Below are 20899 nucleotides of genomic sequence, written 5' to 3' on the forward strand. Positions count from 1 at the left end.
TTTTCCAAATACCATTTTTCTTTGTATTAATTGCTCGTGCTCGTTAAAAATTTCGAAATCAATTTCTCCTTTAAAATTTTGAATTTTCTATTTTTAAAAACAATCAACTGCTAGCAATGCTAATGGTTGGTACTAGCGAACCCTATGCAAAGTTTCTTTGACAATTTTTTTTTTCAAAAATGGAAATTAATCTTTTCTCTCTTTTTCTAGCATTCCTGCAACAGTATTTCAAGATGAGAGTAAATTTAGGTTTCTACTGATTAAAAAGTTGAGTGCATAACAGTAATTTGATCTTCAAAAGAAAATTAATGATGCATTATAGTTCTTCAAAAGAAAGAAAATTATAGTTAAGACTATGCAAATTAAATGAAAATTTAAGGAAGATTTTTAAATTTTGATGAAATAAATAAGTTTGCCAAACATCATATTTTCTGCCGCGAGTCTACAAATAGTGACACTCTATTTTAAATTTCACTGCGGAGAGTGGAGATTTGGGATCAAATTTAATAAGTTGTGTTGAATTTTTCCTATTTTTTTACGGCTTATACTAAACTAAAATTTACCGTTCATTATTATTTTTTTTTATATTATCATTGTTTTATTTTACACGATATAACTCTCTTGTTCATTGCACTTCTTTATCTTATCGACACTATTATATATTTCCCTATAATAATAAAATATCATCACACCTAACCAAGCATGAATTGAGTTCCAAAAATCATTATTTCCTGTAAATACATTGTTCATTTAAATTTAGTATTATTACTAGAATTCACTATACTTAGTACCATATGCAAGGTGTGTTCATTCTAGTTTTCAAAACCCGGAGAATTTAAAGCAAAACTTCATGTGTAAACTTTTTTTTAGGCCCCCGTCAATAGATACTACCTAAAATTTAATAAGCTGCGTTGGATTTTTCTTATTTTTTTACGGCTTATACTAAACTAAAATTTACCGTTCATTATTATTTTTTTTTATATTATCATTGTTTTATTTTACACGATATAACTCTCTTGTTCATTGCACTTCTTTATCTTATCGACACTCTTATATATTTCCCTATAATAATAAAATATCATCACACCTAACCAAGCATGAATTGAGTTTCAAAAATCATTATTTCCTGTAAATACATTGTTCATTTAAATTTAGTATTATTACTAGAATTCACTATACTTAGTACCATATGCAAGGTGTGTTCATTCTAGTTTTCAAAACCCGGAGAATTTAAAGCAAAACTTCATGTGTAAACTTTTTTTTAGGCCCCCGTCAATAGATACTACCTAAAATTTAACAAGCTGCGTTGGATTTTTCTTATTTTTTTACGGCTTATACTAAACTAAAATTTACCGTTCATTATTATTTTTTTTTTATATTATCATTGTTTTATTTTACACAATATAACTCTCTTGTTCACTGCACTTTTTTATCTTATCAACACTATTATATATTTCCCTATAATAATAAAATATCATCACACCTAACCAAGCATGAATTGAGTTTTAAAAATCATTATTTCCTGTAAATACATTGTTCATTTAAATTTAGTATTATTACTAAAATTCACTATACTTAGTACCATATGCAAGGTGTGTTCATTCTAGTGTTCAAAACCTGGAGAATTTAAAGCAAAACTTCATGTGTAAACTTTTTTTAGGCCCCATCAATAGATACTACCACAAAAAAGTTGTTGTCTATACATCTTCACCATTTACCATGTCAAGTCCATTAGCTTTTCTTTTGTTTTATTCTTTTAATTTTTTATGTGGAATAAAATAAAATGTTTACAAGGAGAAATCCATTCTATGATCCATTACCAGAAGGAAAGAATATATATAGGTTTAAAACTGCGCATTCTATACCCCCATAAACATGTGAAATTTTTTCTGGTCAAAATGAAATCAAAAGTTTCCATCACAACAATTTAACACTGCAGTTAACTAGTAATTTACTAAAATCTCTCTTTTTTTCGTACATCACTCCAATACGTTAATAGAATAAATTAAAATCCATTTTGAAACCTTGCAAAAGGAGAGCCAAAACTACAATAGCAAAGAAACAATCATCCAAATGCTGTTATGCCTTGCTTCCATGAATCAAGCTGCGGGCTTAGCAGGAGGTTCATCTTGCGGCTTCATGGCTGGGAATAGCAGTACCTCCTTGATATTTTGAGAATCAGTTAATAACATGGCAAGGCGGTCAATGCCCATGCCCCACCCACCAGTGGGTGGCAGACCATACTCCAGAGCAGTGCAGAATGTCTCATCCAATGCCATTGCTTCATCATCACCTGATTGCCGGTCCTTGAATTTTATTTAAAGAAGCACCAGTTAGTGATACAGACAAGACAGCAGATGAATCATTCAATAAAAATAAGATAACAAAAAAAATTCAAGGAAAACAATCCCATACTGTCCAGTTGGCAATTTTGTGTTAGTCAATTACCTTAACAGTACAAGACCAGGACACCACAATAGATGGTACTGATATAGCAGTCTAGTATTTACTGCAAACTTTGGGTGGAACAATAGAAGCGATGGCAGCAGTGTCATAGATCGCAGATGGGACGTCCAATCAATATTAAACGTTCTAATCAGATAACAAAATCTCCCCTACCGAATGATTTTGATCGAATGGCTCACAAAACCTAATGCAGCAGGTGCCATCAGTTTATGGGCAGCAGATATGGACTGCTGCACTATCAGCACCAGACCAACAACCCCCCCCCCCCCCCCCCCCCCCCCACACACACAACACACAAAAAAATACTCTGCAATATTGTACAATGTTCAAATTAATTTTATACCTTTAGCTGTTCCTCAAAACGTTGCCTTTGTACAACAGGATCATTCAACTCTGTGTATGCATTGCATAGCTGAAAAACAATAATAAGCAAAGACAAATATGAAGAGAATAATATTCTTGAAGTTTTGCATTAGTAAAACAACAAACCTCGTGCTTGTTAACGAAAAGCTCAAACCGCTCAGTAAGTCCTGGCCGTTCTCTATGGTACTTCGCCAATGGGCTCATTATCTCTGGCTGGTTGATAATAAACGTAGGGTTCACGCATGTTTCTTCAAGAAAATGACCGACAAGCTGCGAGATGTACAATAATATAATTGCTTTCAATAACAAAAGACAATATGGAAGTAACAATATATTGTTCTGGAGGGTGTATGAGTATAGAAAAGAATTTTGGTATTTGTTGGGCAAGTATCACCACAAATTGAAGATAGATTTATAACAAACATAGCAGTTTTAGAAAAGAAAAAAATAACATATAAGAAACCTTGTCAAGTAATCTAGCAGTGGTTTGAGGAGGTGGGCACTTGACATCAAACTTAGCGCATGCATCTATTAAGTACTTGTTGGCCTCTTCACTTGATAGATCCTTTGGTATGTTTAGTTTCGCTATTTCTTCCAATCCTTGTATCATATCTAAACGCCTGTGACAAGAATCAAATGAAACCAACTTTGACTTTGATGTTTTTAAATACAAAGGTAAGTAATTATGAAATAAATGTGCTAAGAAAAACAAGCACAAACCTAAAAGGTGGGGTGAAGTCTATCTCAATAGGATCCTTGTCAACACCATTCGAATGGTACTTGATCTTATATCCTCCAGTCAATTTCTTCACCATACCTGTCATAATTAAACACAAAATAAATAAAATCTAAAACTAGAAAAATATAAATATGCATCTCATAGATTAATCACGAGATTAGGTATTTGACCATTACTCATGCATAAACAACTACATTAATATAAATACATACTAAACAATAACAGACTAAAATACAGTACAAACAAATATTGACATTTGTATTTAGCTGGGAACCCGGTAAAACAACTCTTACAAGGTTCCTTTCAAAACTGCTATCATGCATGATGATTCATAATATGGTAAACTAATGAACTTCATATTAGATGCCAAGGTCCGCGCGCGCGCGGGGGGGGGGGGGGGGGGGGGGGGGGGGTGTTAATACAAATAATTACAACAGCATATATAAATGGAGGGGGACATGCTTGTTACCACCCTTCGACCTCTCCACAAGTGGAGAGGGAAATCTCGGATTAGACCCAACTGGAGAGCAAAGAATCTGGGTTTGTAGAAAACATCTCTTCAAAAAAATCAGAAACCCAACAAGGGAACCTACAAGTTTTTCCTTTCTTTTAACATCATTTCCCTCAAAACGACGAGTAAAAGGACACAAAACCCTTTGATACAAATGTTTGGATCATTTTGGGTTCATAGTGCCAAAGATTTCAATAGCCACACACCCTAACATGAGATTTTGACCTAATACGGCTCCTACGTCAATTCTTTCAAGGTAATTGCATCCTTCTCTTAGTTTGAAATTTTCTTCCCTTCTTCAACTCCATTGCAAAGAGTAACTAAGACCAATTCAGTCGCACTTTCATGTTCCAATAGAAGACTTGTTCAAAGATTTCTCTTTTACTAAACATATGCAGATGAGCAGTCTTTTATATAATTTCTACATGTATTAGAATTAATCTTCATTTAAACAAGTATAACCTGATAGGAGATCTTCTGTAAGCTTCATTACGTCATTATAATCAGCGTATGCCATATAGAACTCGCAAGTGGTGAACTCAGGGTTGTGTGTCAGGTCAATGCCCTCGTTTCTGAACTGCTTGCCAATTTCATACACCCTGTCCAGGCCACCCACAACCAGCTCCTTGAGGTATAGCTCAGGGGCAATGCGCATGAACAACCGCATATTCAGGTCATTGTGGTGGGTCACAAATGGACGTGCTGCAGCACCACCAGCAATCATGTTCATCATTGGGGTCTCCACCTGTAACATATTGTTTACATTTATATCTTACAATAAATTAAGAACTGATGATACGTGATTTGACACTGCTACATTGTGTGTCCCAATACCTAAATTGCCAGCAGATAGGCTTACAGGAGGGACTTTGAATAAATTTATAATTTAGGAAATCTGCAAGCAATATGAACAGTACAAAAATTTGAAAAAAGAAAAAAGATATCTTAATTTCACAAGCCATTCCCCCATATATTATAACACATACCCTATCCCCAGTTGGGAAAGGTCATACCCTATCCCCAGTTGGGAAAGGTTTTAAGGGATGGAATTACAGTAAAAAGTAATGACTGACTAACCTCAAGGAAATCACGCTCATTAAGAAATTCTCTGACATAGTTAATAATCATGGCGCGTGTCTTAAATATATTCCTCACTTCATGGTTTAGCATAAGATCAAGGTATCTCTGCCGGTACCTAGTTTCCTGTATAAGATCACCAAAAACACACATATTAGTTTCGTAGCTGCCATTCATTTCCTTGTTTCCAGCTGGTAAATAGGAGTGAAAGACAGTAATCAAAACCTGATCCTTCAGAACATACGCCTCGGGATTCCTTGGCATCCCCGGTGTCCAAGGCTCAGACACAGCCTTCCCTTCAGTTTTCTGCCAAAAGAAAAGAAGTGTCACAAATAAGCAGCTTTCAAGCAAAAATAAAACCAAAATAAAGTGCAATGCAATTCTGCAAATCAACCTAGCGATTTTGCATAATAATTATATTTCCTTTTTCTCTATATATCACCTTTGAGGCTCCATGGTCAGAAGCAGGACCTGCCTTCTGGCGAGGCATCATATGAAGGCAAGGGGAAAGGACCAGAAACTTGTTTGGGAAGATACTTAGCTCACCTCTCTTACTCTTACCTGTTGCATAATACATTAACAGTGATAGATCGATTAACAGCTTTCTCTCTCGTGTTATAAAAAAAAACCACACATACCCATGCAAAACATAGAAAAGGTAACTTTGTTTCTCATACAAAACAAAATATTTCCTGGCATTCTTCTATTTGTTGCTAAAGATAACAAATGCACCCATCCTCATTCACATTCTCAACATATATGAGAAAGTAAAGCAAAATTGGGTCTCAAAAACAGGAGTAAAACTGCACGTGTAGAGGGACAAATAAAATAATAATTGTTTTCCAGGGCATTGATATCACAAAACACATCTTTAAAGGGCCAAGATTGGTCATTACTCATAAACCTTTTAAAGTCACAGATATAATTTCTGAAGATCTTATACAGGAGTAATTGGTACTAAAAAATTTCCTTCCAAAAAGGAAATAATTAAGCTATGCGACAAGTATTACCTGGATATCCGCAGATACCGACAATATCACCACGCTTCACATTAGAGTGATACCTCGTAAACTCTGTTTCATCCATTTCTGAACCCCTACAATCACAAGGGAAAACAAAACAACAGTAGGTTTATAGCCTGTAGGTAATTATTATGTTTTGCTAGTATTACCCAGTTGTAACCCTCTAGGGAAACATAAACTGAAATCATAAAAAATAAATAAGCAAATCATGGTAACAACTTAGAACCCAAACTTGATCTTTTCTTTATCTTGAACATTAAAAGGGAGCTTACCAGGATTAAAAGGAAAATCTATCACATTTAACATATATGTGCATTTTCCATGATTTAATTCCACAATTAAGTCTATTTCTAAAAAAAAAAAGTGGGTTCACTTTGGTGTACTTCTCAAAAATTATCTCAAAAATTTTGGGCTACCCAGATGCAAAAAAACACAGTACAAATATGAAACTATGGAAAAATATATAGTTACTGGTTAACTTTTTTGCTATCCAATGCATCTTTACTATCTTATGTGAGAGACAACAGTTGATAAACATCGGGAGACTAACAAAAAGATGCCACAATAAGAACTTAAAGCAGTAAATAATAGATAAAGCAAAATAGTTAAGTAATATGGTATTATATAATCAAGAATCTATCACCTTTTCGTTAGATTAGTAAAAGCTAAAAGTAAAAAAAAAAAAAAAACTCAATTGATCAAGCTTAAACCCTAAACCCTAAACCCTAAAAAGATCACGTTACTTGGCATCCGCCATGACTTGAATTTTGACACCACCACCATAGAGATCATAAAAGAAAAGCTTTGATGAGGATGCTCTCTTATTCATAATTCTTCCTTCAAAGAAGCAAAGAAAAAAAAATTAATGATCTTCATAAAAATAAAAACAAAAATAATCAGGTACAACCATTTCTCATGAACTTGGTCAACAAGTTTCTGCCAGAAGTGACCATACAACAGGTTTTCTCTAAAGGAGATGATAAGCCTCAATTTCACAGAACTATTATGCAGTGCAATGTACCTGCCACACTAACAATTTCAGCAGCATGCTCTCCATCAGCTAGACTCCCGAACTTGTTAATGTACTCAACAATTTGCATGCCAACCTCAAACTTATGCGGGTACGGATTTAGCCCAGAGGCCTTCAGCGCAGCAAGCCCTTTCAGCCTGTTTTCATAATATTGCTGAAAAGAAATAAAAGGGCATAAATAATGTAAACCTACTTTATTTAATGTTGTTACAGTATCTGTGGTTAATTAGCGAAGGATTGTATCAAAGAACTGTAGAAAGCCCCATCCCTGATCATTAATTTTGAAATTAATGAGCAGTTGAAATTGGTAAGGTTATCTTGATGACTAAATAATGTAAACCTACTCTGGTCAATGTTGTTACAGTATCTGCGGTTAATTAGCAAAGGATTATATCAAAGAATTGTAGAAAGTCCCTTCCCTGGTCATTAACTTTGAAATTAATGAGCAGGTGTAATTGGTAAGGATATCTTGACGACTAAAATTATAAGGGTGCTTGTGGATTTACACAGGCTTCTAATCCTGCAAGCCTTTTCCATTTACTCGTGCACATCCAATAATGTATCGATATACCACTACCCTTTTCATTCAAACTATTCCTTGGATACTCACTCTTTGATATTGTGAGAGAGAGAAATGAAGGATATATGTATGGAAAATTCAAAAAGTAGAGGTGACATTTCACGCATTTGCAGGTATGTAGGGTACATTTTAGAATCACAGCAGTGTAACAACCAAAGATTGCTCATTTTCTTTGTTTTTCAGATTTAAAACTGCATGCCATAGATACAAATAAAAGTAAAAGAAGAAAACCGTGGGGTCCATTTCATCGTCATCGGCAGGAGGTTTCTGGGACTGTGAAGCCGTAGCTGGAGCTGCAGCAGCCTACAATTTAAATTAAAGCATCAGTAAACAACTGCCTAATAAGGTAAAGTATTAGATTTCTATTTAAATTATCTTTAAAAAACCGGACCTTATTCTTCTTCTCCTCTTCCTTGAGCCTTTTTTCCTCCTCCTTTTGCTTCTTCTTCAGCTCCTTCTTCAAAGCACTAATTTTATCACAGTCAACCACAAATTAATAAGATACAGGTACAAAATACAATGACATCATGGACTGAACCTGAATCTAACTCATACTCCTTCAGATTTCCGACCAAAATAAGGGGAAAAATTAAACGGCGCAAAATTAAAAATGAGGAAAGGATTCTTACTTTTTGCTGACAATGCCAGTGGACAGATCGGCGAGCTTCTCAGTTGTTTCTTCAGTAGGGTCCATTGAAACCCTAATCACCTAATCAGTATGAGAAGATCGAGAAAGAGAGAGTGAGGGGAAGAAAGAGGGTTTTAAGTTTAGGTTTCAACTAAGGCGCTTGATTGTAGACTGAGTAATGAGAGAGCAGGGAGGGAGGTTTTAAGTTTAGGTTTCAACTAATCTGCTGGTTGCGGTCGTAGCGGCCTCGGCAATCTGGCTGAGGGAGGTAGAGCGCAAGAGAGAAATGAAAGAGAGACGGAGAGAGTGACAGAGAGAGAGAGCGCGAATAAAAAACCTAGGCTGCTGCTGCCGTGTTCCTACACTATCTTAGATCAAATGAACGGTCCAGATATATATACAATTCAGGCTGTTGGCGTTTCATTTAGGGCTGCTTAACCGGTTCAATTTTTTTTTTTTTTTTTTTTTCCAGTTTCAACGCCCGTAGGCTTTCCATTTCAGAAAACAAACTTGCAGCTTACAAATGATATGGTTAGGGGTGAGTAAATCGCTCATTAAAAGCTCGCTTAAACTCGCTCATTTATCTGCTCATTTAAACTCGCTCATTTACTTAATGAGCGAGCATGAGCATGACCCAACTTGCTCATAACTCGCTCATTAAGAATTTGTCACATCTAATCCCTGCCACATTTAATCATATGTAATTATGTGTAACATCAACATTGTCTCATTAAGATTGATAGATAGTGAGCATAGTTTCATATTTAATCCTGTGTAATATAGTGAGCACAATGTAACATTTAATCTTGTGTAATATACTAATATTCATAATTTCATATTCATTTTTTTTTTGTAAATCGGCAGAACCAAAACCTCCGCCTAAAGCCTAAAACAAGTAATAGTCATAACAACTCGCTCATTTAAATGAATTATGACAATTTGTTGGATTTTGTTATACATGGGCACACCATATAATTTTGTTATGAGTCATAATTCATAACTCGTGAGCCGCTCACAACTCGCTCATTAAAAGCTCGCTCATTTACAACTCGCTCATTTATCCGCTCATTTAAACTCGCTCATTAACAACTCGCTCATTTACTTAATGAGCGAGCATGAGCATACCCTAACTCGCTCATGCTCGCTCATTAATCACCCCTAGATATGGTAGAGTAAAAACGCTGCTAACACACAGTAAGTAAAGGGAACCAATTATCCTATTCCCCTATCTACTGACAGATTATGTAAATCAGACTCAAATAACAGAATAGGATAAATGTATGTTGAGAACTCCCATTTTTCTTTTTCTTTGTTACCCCTCTTAGCCCTGTCTGCCATATCGAGTTGGCATCTCGGAACTTTAGAGCACATGTAGCTTTGTTTCTTGTAAGTAGTTTCCAGCGTAGTCATAAGATTCGCTATTTCCGAATTATTTACGAATAATTTGTATTTTTTGGTGATGTCAAATTATTTGGTTGACCGAACTTTGACCGAATTAAACTCGAATAATTTGTGAATTTTATGATTTTTTTTCTAAATTTTACAAATTATTCCTAAATTTTTCCCATAATGATTTTTTTAGTTTTTTTTTCTCTTGCAGGACTGAGATCTCTAATTCGGATAATTCTGAATCATTTCTGAATTATACTCGAATTATTCTCAAATCACGAATTTTTGACCTCGCCAAACCGAATCCGAATAATTCATTTGTCACTATGGTTTTCAGACTTCAAATACTTCTCTAAAGGCTGTCCAGTCCACTTTCATAGGGGTTTGGACTTTGGAGTGCCATCGCCGCTTCAGCTAAATTCTTGTTATCCATTTCAAAAAGACACTCTGATACCTCAAACTGATAATATACTGAATTGCCTCTAGCAATGCCCTAGCCTCCATCTGCATTGGGGTTAGACACCTTCACTCCTTTAGACATAGCAATACGAAGCTTCACTCCTGACAGCACTACAATCCCTATTCCACCCTCCCAATTATGGGCCCAAGATCCATCCACCTGACATCGATATCGGGGTCCGCCACCATAGTGGTACTGGTACCGGTACTGCGGCTTCCAACACCTTATTGGACAGCATGGTTTCCTATCTGATAACCTTAAGATATTTATTGAATTACTCAAACGTCGCCTCCTTTGCGGCATAGGTCCAGTCGTTCCGGCATTTCTAGAGGGCCCAAACTAAAGTAGCCACTACCGACCAGTTCTCAATCGAGGTGTTTTCTGTCAGGTTGAGAAAGGCATCTCTAATGTTTGTCATGCTTGCCCGTGTGTCTGTTCTCAGCGGCAGTGGGCCTCCAAACCAACACGCTTTTGCAAAAGGGCAATCAAACACCAAATGCAGGGCGTTGATGACACCAAAACATATAACGAAAATTACTATCTTTTCTTCCGTAAAATAGCAAAAAGCGAATACAAAGTAGCAATTTTTTCGAATTATTTACCGCAAACGTGTTTTTAGGTATTTTTGACAGGTTTTGGAGAAAATTACGAAAATAGGGCAAAAACAGAGCAAAAGTGTTGAATTTAGGCGATTTCCGAAAATGGCATCTAAATCAGGCATTCCATGAGGAATGCAAACATCTCACACAAAGTGCATAACATGCAAAATAACGAAATATCAAGAAAATACGCTAAGTCAAAAACCGTAAGGGTAAACCTAAGCCGCATGCAACCTAGCCCTATGTCGCACGATTTGTGGGCTCGATCCGTGGACTATTTCATGGTGATCAGATCACACACCATTGATGCTAAAATCGGCAGAAGCCTTCTAGAAGTTCATGCCGGTGGGATCCATCTGTCTGTTCCACTATTCATTCATTTTACTACAAGTGAACAATAGATTAGGGATAAAAAAAATTAGATCTATAGATACATTTTTATTTTTATAGATAATATGTAGATAATATACAACATACTTATAACAACAACAACAACCAACCCTTTAGTCCCAAACAAGTTGGGGTAGGCTCAGTGTTGTAAAATGCGGTTATATGCGGCGCATATGCGTATGCGGTCCGTTGCCGCATAAAAAATACATATGCGGACTGCATATGCGGTTTAAATTAAAATCAGGTTCAAAAATATTCAAAACCCATTATAGATCCATTATTTGAATCCACAGATCCGAAAATACCCAGAACCCAATATAAGGGTTCCGAACCTGGGTCCGTTAACCTCCCAGCGCCTCTCTGGGTTGTTTTATAGCACTCCAGTGAGTTGACTATATTTGTTTTAATATCGTGGGACTAAATGACAAGCTACAAATTGGATAACCTCTGTGCTGCTTGATGGAAGAATTGGGCTGCCGCTGGGCCTTGTTAAAGAGACGTAATAAAGCTAGACTTTATTAATACATTAATAGCTCTACGCCTCTACCCATTAACCGGAATTTGAATAAATTAGGCTGTCGGGTAAATTTGGGCCATTCTCCCATGCAACCACAGTATTGAAAGCATGATTATGAATACTTTTTTAAATATTAATATATGTGTCATACGCTGATACGCCTCAAGGCTTCTTTCATCCTTTTTAAATATTAATATATGTGTTATACTCCTCAATTATGAATTATGGTTGCTACGAGGCCCCATATTATCCACAGAAATACTGAAAGCATATTAAATATTTAATTGAATTGAGATGTAATATTAATATTTTACGAAAGAATCCGCATATATTAGTCCGCATAGAAATCCGCATATGCGGCCGTATACCGTATATGCAGTATGCGGTGGCCTTCCGCATACCTTCCGCATACCGCATTTTACAACACTGGGTAGGCTATAAATGAAACCCAATCACAATAGTGATAAAGTAGTAATAAAGTAGTGAAATCCAATCACAATAATCTTCTCGAATAGTAATGAAGTAGTAATAAAAATAAAAGTGAAAGTGATAGTACAATTTTAGATTCAAATTTAAAATTTAACATCTTTTTTAGATTTTTCAATATAGAAATTGTCAAGTAAATTCCATGATTATATTATTTTTTTATTTTAGAAAGGATGCTAAAACTTAGACCAAAAAAAAAATAATAATAGAAAACTCGTCCTCTCTTTCAAAAGAAATTGTGCCCTTCTTCCATATTTTTTTCCGATCTCTCTGTTATTTTTTTTTCTATATCTTAGCACGGCAGAAAGCAAAAGTAACTTCTCTTTTAAGTTCGTTTGGAGTTGATTTAAAGGATCTACTAGCTATTTTTTTTTTTTTAGTAAAAGTTAAAAGATCAAGCTATTCAACTATTGGTACGTTTGGGTGACACAGGAATAACTGCTATTTTTGACGAGCTATTCTCAATACAACACGTTTGGGTGAAAAAAACGTTATTCTCAACAAAGGAATAGCTCGGGGTAGCTGCTATTCTGCTATTCTTATGAAATGTTGGGTTAGTGGCTCTTCCGAACCCAGAAATAGCTGTTATTCTGAGCTATTCCTTGATTCATCCAAATGCACCAATATATATAAATGAGGAGGGTTCAAATGCCTCCATTTTTTGTACCTCCATCATGCTTCCATTTTTAAAAACTTAAATAACTCAAAGTTTAAAACTTAAAAGTCAAAATAAAACCAGTAGATGTAATCTATATTATTTTCTCTATGTGCCCATAAAAAATTATCACATTTTTATTTTGCTTTTATGTGAATCAATAAGTTAAAAAATCAACGTCTAGAAATTATCTACATTAGTATACATTTTTACAAGCTCAAGATAACAACCAAAACAAAGTTGAAATGCCATAAATTTTCACACGTGCATAGACAAAATGACGTAGTTCATATCCAACGGTTTTATTTTGAATTTTAAGATTTAAATTTTGAGTTATTAAGTTTTTAAAAATGACGGCATGATGAAGACAAAAAATAGAGGCATTTGAACCCTCCTCTATGTAAATAATGATCTCTTCTAAATTTCAAATCTACAACTTCTCACACAAAATACATGATCTACTATTCAAAACTATGATACAATCGCACTTTTTTCGCTCTCAAAATATCTTTATATTGGACAAGCTTTCTCTGTCAATCTCTCCCCGGAGAATTTTTGTGATATTCTTCCATTGAAGACTTTATATTGATGAGGAGAATTAGATATTTATAATGATAAGAAGAATTAGAGAGCTGTTATTTTTCTTTTAAGATATCTAGCCCTTAACTTTCATTTGTTTAATCTTCATAAAGAATTCTCATTTAGATTTCAAACCTATAATCCCTTACACGAAAAATGTTGTCTTTTGTCAATCAACCAAAAGTTTGATTCTTAGAAGAATTATAAAATTAGATATTGATGTTTGAAATGGTATGTTTTTTAGATTAATGTTTGATATGATACTTGATTATCGTTTACCAATTTTATGACTTGGCGTTTATGATGTATACTGAATTACTGATAAAGAGAATTAGAGACTTGGAGATATAATTACAGTATTTTGCACTTGGAAGCTGGTAACAATATCCGCACTGTACCCGCAAGGGAGCCCACCGAAAATTAAATGTGGAAAAATAACTTTTTGTGAGATCGCAAAAATTTTACAATTCGAATTTTTTTCCTAAAGTATTAATATCTATGCATGGAAGTATTTAATATTTATACCTATGAGGTGAGCAATTATTTATTGTGCGGGTACTGTAGCGCGAAAATAATAGTACCCGCGCTACAGTACCCGCAATGGGGACCACCGAAAATTAAATGCAGAAAGATAACTTTCTACATGGACTGCAAATCTCCACAATTTTAATATTTTTTTCCATATTATTAATACCTATGCAATTTTTTCTTTCAAATGAGATCCATGATGACGTACTTTCAGACTCGTCGTCGTGCAAGTATTTATACCTCGTTGTACAAGTATTTATACCTATACTTGCAAGTATATTTTACATATGACACTGAAAGTATTAATATCTAATTATTGAAAATATTTATACTAATACACTGAAGTATATATACGTATGAGGTCAACTATTTTTGTTAGAGAAATACTGACGCGGGGATGATTGGGGAACTCAAAAAGGAATAATCATAATAAGTCACGCATCAAAGTATTAATATTTTTCTTAAGTGTTAATATCTTATATTCTAAGTATTTTATAACTACGAATGTATACATATCCAAGTATTTTTTATATATGACAGTGAAAGTATTAATATCTAAGTACTGAAAGTTTCTATATCTATGCATTGAAATATTTATTTCTATGAAGTCAACTATTTTTGCTAGAAAAAGATTGACGTGAACGAGTGCGGGGATTGTAAAAGAAAACTATATAATTAGTGGAGACCATAGAGAAATGATGCTGATATGATTTTAAAATAATAATTAGTTGAGACTATATAATTAGTGGAGGCCATAATATATTATTTCTCTAAGTGGGGTACTGTAGCACGAGTACCGTAGCGCAGGTACTGTAACACGGATACTAAAATAATTATTCTTTGCACTTTTGTTTTCATACACATCAGAGATTTACATAACATCATTATTGTGTACATCATTAATTTCTAGACAAGCTTTTTATTTATTTTTTTTACATTCATTAAAATAAAGTTGAAACATCATGTATTTTCACATCATACAATCACATAACGATTTTATTTTATTATATATCTAAATTGTTAAACAAAATTAAAAATAAATAATAACAGAGATAAAGATAAACACCCAATTTTTTTATTAATACCCTAAAAAATAAATAAAATATCAAATATGCTCTAAATTTTTTTTTTCAAATCTGCCTTGACCGCCTAAATGTGGGACGGCCAGGTTTTTCTACCTCACCACCCCGTGTTGGAACGGTCAACTTATTTTTTTTTTCAACCAAACCGTCTAGAGATGGGGCGGTCAACTACAGTATTTTTTTTTTCAAATCTGCCTTGACCGCCTAAACGTGGGGCGACCAGGTTTTTCTACCGCACCACTTCGCGTTGGAACGGTCAACTTATTTTTTTTTTGACCAAACCGTCTAGAGATGGAGCAGTCAACTACAATATTTTTTTTTCCTTTTAAGATCAATATGCTCTAAATTTTTTTTTTTCAAATCTGCCTTGACCGCCTAAACATAGGGCGGCCGGGTTTTTCTACCGCACCACCCTGCGTTGGAGCAGTCAATTTATTTTTTTTTCGACCAAATTGTCCAGAGACGGGGCAGTCAACTACAGTTTTTTTTTTTTTCCTTTTTAGAGATCTTATGTAACATTGTGAATTTTGGAAAAGGGCAACAATAAAAATTTAAAAATATATTATAGGCTCAAATTTAAAATTTTCTAATGCTGTGGAGGATTGTACATTGACTGACTGACATTCAGCTTTTACATGAACTGATAGCTACTAGCTAGTATACATAAAATTAATATTAAATCAAGGATGGAGAAACATCTAACATAGAAGTACTCACGTCCCTTCATAAATATAACAAAAAATTGAGGTTAAAATAAGACAATACATTGAAGTCAATTAGTCACTGCCATTGGGGCTTCTGGATCTCTTCTTGGAGGATATTTTATTGGATCCCACAGCTCCTTCAGCTCCTTCATCCCAAAAATTCTGACCGGACATCTCTGGAGACAATAAATTTACAAAATTAGTTGAATCTTAAAGTCATTTTAATTTTTCTTCTTCATTCATGTGAAACTCTCAGCGTCATTTATTTTGGTTAAACATCAGGTTTAGCTGAACAATTATAGACTAGGATAGAAGCTAATTACAGAAAGCATAAAAACTTCGGATAGAAAGGTACATACCTAACAATTCTGATTCCTGATCTCCTAAATTGTGATCTCTAGGGCATCTCCACCGTTGGATCCATGGATTTGCTAGCAACATGTTTCCATTTGTCTGTCCTTCGTCGGGCTTATTTACTTCCCCTGGTTCCAAAGGACTCCCATATTTGACAACTTTTAACCCGCCTTCATTAAACATCTTGAACTAGACATGCATTACTAAAAATTAATGAAGGACCTTAAAAAAATGATCGTCTATTATTACAGCATCCAACCTCCTTCCATAACATAACTCAACTATAAATTGAAACATGACTTCAAGGTTTCATAATTGAAACACGCTTTCTAGTGTGCCAATCTTGCATTCTTGCAAGACCTTGAACCTTCATATCGGTCATCCTGGATTTCAAAAATATTTCATTTGTATTCTTTAAATCCAATTGGAACTCTTTAAAATCCCTTCTTTATATAATTTTTTTTTCTCAAGAAAATGAAGCAATAAGAGCAACTTAAAATCCAAAATCCTTTTAGAACTTAATAGTAGACAGTGGATACATCTACATTTTGGAAGTTCAAAGGGGAAGTTGCCACTAACTGCAAGAGGAGAGATCAATTTCTATCATGTGTGTTGACAAGATCAATCATCTCCAAATCCTCGTGTATCATTTTTAAGGAATACAAAATTATGAAGAGCAAGTTATACCTGACCATGGAACAGTTGACTATCAGTGGAAATACGAGCCAACTTGGTTTTTCGGTGCAAGCCATCGAGCAACTCCTCACAATATTTATTGTTGAGTTCATCAATAAAGGATTGCTCCACTGAACTAAGATAGTTCAGGTGCTTTTCATTTGTCCATCCACTCGATGTGAGACATTTTGATTCACCACCCTGACATAAAGAGGAAATTGTTTAGTCTTGTTATTCTGCTAGCTTAAGGTTTTTCATTATATTAAATGAAGAAGGTTTGCAAGTTTCATATTCATATATAAATGCTCCCGTAGGTTCTAGTTGTCAGTTAGAAGACATCAAAATACCTTACAAAGCCATAGGCATGCAGCTTAAGTTCTTGTAGAGAAGTAGTTATTCGTGAACAAGCTAAACAGCTGAGTTGCCCACAAACAAATATTTCAGTAATACCAAGACCTTTAATTTTTGGCTGACAACACTAAATAAAATCAAGCCAAATTTGAAATCTTGCTAGTTGTTAATGCTGTTATTGTCGCAGTTGACATCTTATCAGGAAATTTTCATTGTTCATAAAATAATATTTATGCAAATGACACAACTATTAAAAATGAATAGCAGTAGGTTCAAGCAATTTAGTCATTTCCTCATTCCTGCCAAACAATATGATTCTTGTTAGAAAGAGAAAATTTTGGGTTTATGCACAAGCACCCCCCAAAATATGCATTAATTGTTAAACTAGCACACAATACACAACAAAGCCATTCTCAGTGAAATTCAAGTTTCAAACCAACTAGTTCAGGAAGGAAAATAAATTATACAATTTAGAACAATTTGCAACAAATGGAACCTGTAAAACATAAAAAATGGAAAATATACGGTATTTCTTAAGAACAATTCCCGGTCAAATAGGGTAAAGATTAAAAAATGTGGTATTAGTATACAATTCTCCGTGAATTCTCTATTTCGTAGTTCAATAGCTAATTGTCCAATACCATCATTGTCTACCTAATTACCAGAAAGAAGTATTTTCTTTAAATAAATACAAACAGTTTTTAGATCCACACAAATAAATAAAATAGCTCAATACTAAATTGATTCGGTGAGAATCTAGTCACTACCTTATGCTCAATCTCTGCATTTTCTTCCTTGACTGTTAGATCAAATCCATGGTTGTTGTCTTCCATTTTCTTAAGAATTTCTTGAAGAAAAGACTAAAAAAGTTGTTTTAGATGAGATCGATGAGTGGTGAAATGGAAAGAGGACAAAAAGAAACCTGACTACGGATGACGGCGAGGTGAGGGGACTCAGGGGAGAGCAGAAACGCTTTTTACTGCCGTGGCTGTGCTTTTACACGTGGCAGGGGGTCCATCCTGACCGATGCGTGGCAGCGAGAAAATATCTAGGAGATCAGATATTTTTGAGGCGAAAAAGATCTTTCATCAATTCTCGGTTATGCCGTCGGTTTGGGTCCACAGCCCACAGGTTCTCATCTTACGTGTTAGTTAATAATTTTGCTTTAATTCAAAAATAAATATATATTATTTTGCATTATGTTGATAGGTCGTACAATGCAGCTTTATAAATTTAAAAAAATAGGTTTTTTTTATAAACTTTAGAAAGACATTGATAATTTTTAATGAACTAGAAAGATAATTAATTTTTTAAAATAATACAAAAGAAACCACATCAAATATGTTATTTTTTTAATAAAATTAGCTAACGAGCTGAATATTTAATGCTGTTTATTAACATGTCACAGTGCCTGCCACTGTTCGATAACAGGGAGCTCTAGGAATAATAGAAGCAAAATAGATTTGTATCGGGGTATGCTCTACTTCTAAACTTTCCTATTCAGAGCTCATGTAATCCCTATTTGTAAAATGCTGTGAAAGGTAAGCGCCTAAGGGCTTTATCCAAAAAAAAAAAAAAAATGTCACAGTGCCCCTCATTCGGCAGCCACATAATATGGGTAAGGATATTGACACCACACTCATTTATTAACACAATATTTAAAAAAAAATCAATGCATAGACAATTTTAACCCTCTTTAAATATCTTTCAAACTACTATATTTGTTTCATAATATAATTAATGTAGTAATCATTTATTAATTATTTGATTTTGTATAAATGATAGACATTCTTTCCTTTTTTCTTTCTAATTTGGCATTAATGTATCTTCTTCTGCATTCTTTTTTTCTCATAGAAATAAAGCTACAAAATTCACACAAGAAAACACATCAATTCAATCAAGTTTTAAGCAATCATAACTTCTTCTTTTTGTATTTTTTTTTACTATTATGTTACACAATATGATCCAAAAACACAAAACAAAACAAAAATTCAAAAAAAAAAAATTGTTTGGAAATCCAACCACCAATTCGATAAAAATGCTTAACTTTGCATTTAAATGTCAAGGAGATTTCATGACTTTATCATTCTTAGGTAAATATCATTCTTCGTAGTCGTTTCATTTCTGAAAAAATAATCATTCGATTCTTTTCATATTTTTTAATCGACCAAAACATGATATAAAATACTTGTCACAAACGTAGTTCCAATTTGACCCGGTTCTTTTTTTTTTGCCTACCGAGTTGAGGCAGCAATTCTATCCAACTCAAATATATTGTTTATTTTTTATAATTGTTATCTTAAATTTGATACTCATAATTTATATGTCTATTTTAATACCATTGATCTGAATATATGTTTAGACATCACACGTGATTAAGGTCAGTTTATTTTGACAAATTTTTGAGTGAAACAATATTATAACTTTGTTATCTATTGATGGGATTGTTTTCTTTGTAGGTTATCATGTTTGTAGCATTAATAGAGAAAACAAATTAATGAGCTACATCGACTTGGATGGACTTTTTGCCAATATGATATTGAGAATTTCTAGAATATTTTATCAATTTAAGTTTAATGCAAACAATTTATTAATTTTAGCTTGATTGATGTAATTTTTTGTTATTTTAGTGTTATGTTGTATTTAATTTATTTTTTTAATCATAGTTAAATGTCAAAATTATTACTGATAATTTGTATTCAATACACTTTTTATATAAGTAATCATGTCATTTTCTTTAGTGATTTTTGTTAAAAAAAGACAGAATATTAATTGACAAGACAATTTTTTTTATAGAAGATTGTTAATAAAATTTGTGAAGTTGGATGAAAGATATTACTAGTATAATAAAATATTTCACTGTAGTAATTTTCTTAAAAAAATCTAAAATATGTGATGAAAATAAATCTAACTTTTAAGGAAATAAATCATATAATAATATGAGAGAGAAACATATTTTAAGCAAATAATATACTTTATATATAACTTTTAAGGAAAAAATTATATAGTAATATATGAGAGAGATTTAATTTTTAAAGAAAATCTTAATGAAGAGTAAAATTGTCTATACACTAAAATAATTAGATAAAATTGTGTTAATAAAAGAAGGACAGTGATAACAATCTCCGCAGATACTGTCAAAAAAAACATGGGGGGACCGCTCAATCATTAATGAGCGTTTAAAAAACTGCGGGTATTTAACTTGAAGCATTAAAGTATTTACTTTGAATTTATCAGGTATTAAACCCTATGCAATGATCTCTATTTATGAAAGAATAAATCAATCCATTAATTGTCCCCGCACAAAATTTCCTTTTTTTTTGAATCGTCCCCGCACAACTGGGGACCATTAAATATGGGGGGACCGCTCAATCATTAATGAGCGTTTAAAAAACTGTTAGTATTTAACTTGAAGCATCAAAGTATTTAACTTGAATTTATCAGGTATTAAACCTTATGCAATGATCTCTATTTATGAAAGAATGAATCAATCCATTAATTGTTCCCGCACAAAATTTCTTTTTTTTTTTGAATCGTCCCCGCACAACTGGAGACCATTAAATAAACAATCCTCTCACCCAATGATAAATACTCTGAGACATAATGATAAATATTTTATGTTACATGGGTAAATATTTTACATTATATGGATAAATACTTTATGTTACATGGATAAATACTTCTCAGGCATACTTGCAACTTTCAGTAAAACAT

General features: G+C 33.5%; 2 protein-coding genes and 1 long non-coding RNA gene across 4 annotated transcripts; 1 reads left to right on the forward strand and 2 right to left on the reverse strand.

Annotated features, from left to right (window-relative positions):
- Positions 1 to 1806: 1806 nt before the first annotated feature.
- Positions 1807 to 8593, reverse strand: LOC144559806 (lysine--tRNA ligase-like). The gene is made up of 15 exons (XM_078308929.1): positions 8418 to 8593; positions 8180 to 8255; positions 8020 to 8091; positions 7200 to 7362; positions 6922 to 7015; positions 6167 to 6252; positions 5599 to 5717; positions 5382 to 5462; positions 5157 to 5282; positions 4542 to 4824; positions 3550 to 3646; positions 3293 to 3449; positions 2956 to 3099; positions 2810 to 2878; positions 1807 to 2306 (listed from the first exon to the last, which is right to left on the reverse strand). Exons 1-15 carry the CDS (start codon positions 8480 to 8482, stop codon positions 2100 to 2102), a joined length of 1839 nt encoding a protein of 612 aa, XP_078165055.1. The 5' UTR covers positions 8483 to 8593; the 3' UTR covers positions 1807 to 2099.
- A 7115-nt stretch (positions 8594 to 15708) lies between these two features.
- On the forward strand, positions 15709 to 16355 carry LOC144559401 (uncharacterized). Its single transcript, XR_013513130.1, has 2 exons — positions 15709 to 15818; positions 16153 to 16355. It is a non-coding gene; the product is annotated as an uncharacterized LOC144559401 (long non-coding RNA).
- LOC144559400 (cold-regulated protein 28-like) lies at positions 15753 to 18280 on the reverse strand. Of its 2 annotated transcripts, none has more exons than XM_078308417.1 (4): positions 17953 to 18280; positions 16847 to 17035; positions 16165 to 16348; positions 15753 to 15981 (listed from the first exon to the last, which is right to left on the reverse strand). In XM_078308417.1, exons 1-4 carry the CDS (start codon positions 18016 to 18018, stop codon positions 15878 to 15880), a joined length of 543 nt encoding a protein of 180 aa, XP_078164543.1. In that variant the 5' UTR covers positions 18019 to 18280; the 3' UTR covers positions 15753 to 15877. The 2 variants fall into 2 exon arrangements, with proteins under 2 accessions (XP_078164543.1, XP_078164544.1); XM_078308418.1 differs by having other exon boundaries at positions 16165 to 16342; positions 17953 to 18156.
- Positions 18281 to 20899: the final 2619 nt, after the last annotated feature.

This window comes from Carex rostrata, chromosome 9 (genome assembly GCF_964058835.1).
Source record: "Carex rostrata chromosome 9, lpCarRost1.2, whole genome shotgun sequence".
Classification (NCBI taxonomy): Eukaryota; Viridiplantae; Streptophyta; class Magnoliopsida; order Poales; family Cyperaceae; genus Carex; species Carex rostrata.

What these genes read in the sequence shown, in the direction of transcription:
- LOC144559806 (XM_078308929.1), bottom strand. Translation starts at nt 8,482, where the DNA reads ATGGACCCTACTGAAGAAACAACTGAGAAGCTCGCCGATCTGTCCACT. An exon ending in TGAAATTGTTAGTGTGGCAG is followed by an intron (nt 7,016 to 7,199) that starts GTACATTGCACT and finishes GCTTCTTTGAAG; the next exon opens with GAAGAATTATGAATAAGAGA. An exon ending in CGTATGTTCTGAAGGATCAG is followed by an intron (nt 5,283 to 5,381) that starts GTTTTGATTACT and finishes GATCTTATACAG; the next exon opens with GAAACTAGGTACCGGCAGAG.
- LOC144559400 (XM_078308417.1), bottom strand. Translation starts at nt 18,018, where the DNA reads ATGGAAGACAACAACCATGGATTTGATCTAACAGTCAAGGAAGAAAAT. An exon ending in GTCAACTGTTCCATGGTCAG is followed by an intron (nt 16,349 to 16,846) that starts GTATAACTTGCT and finishes ATGCATGTCTAG; the next exon opens with TTCAAGATGTTTAATGAAGG. An exon ending in TCAGGAATCAGAATTGTTAG is followed by an intron (nt 15,982 to 16,164) that starts GTATGTACCTTT and finishes TATTGTCTCCAG; the next exon opens with AGATGTCCGGTCAGAATTTT.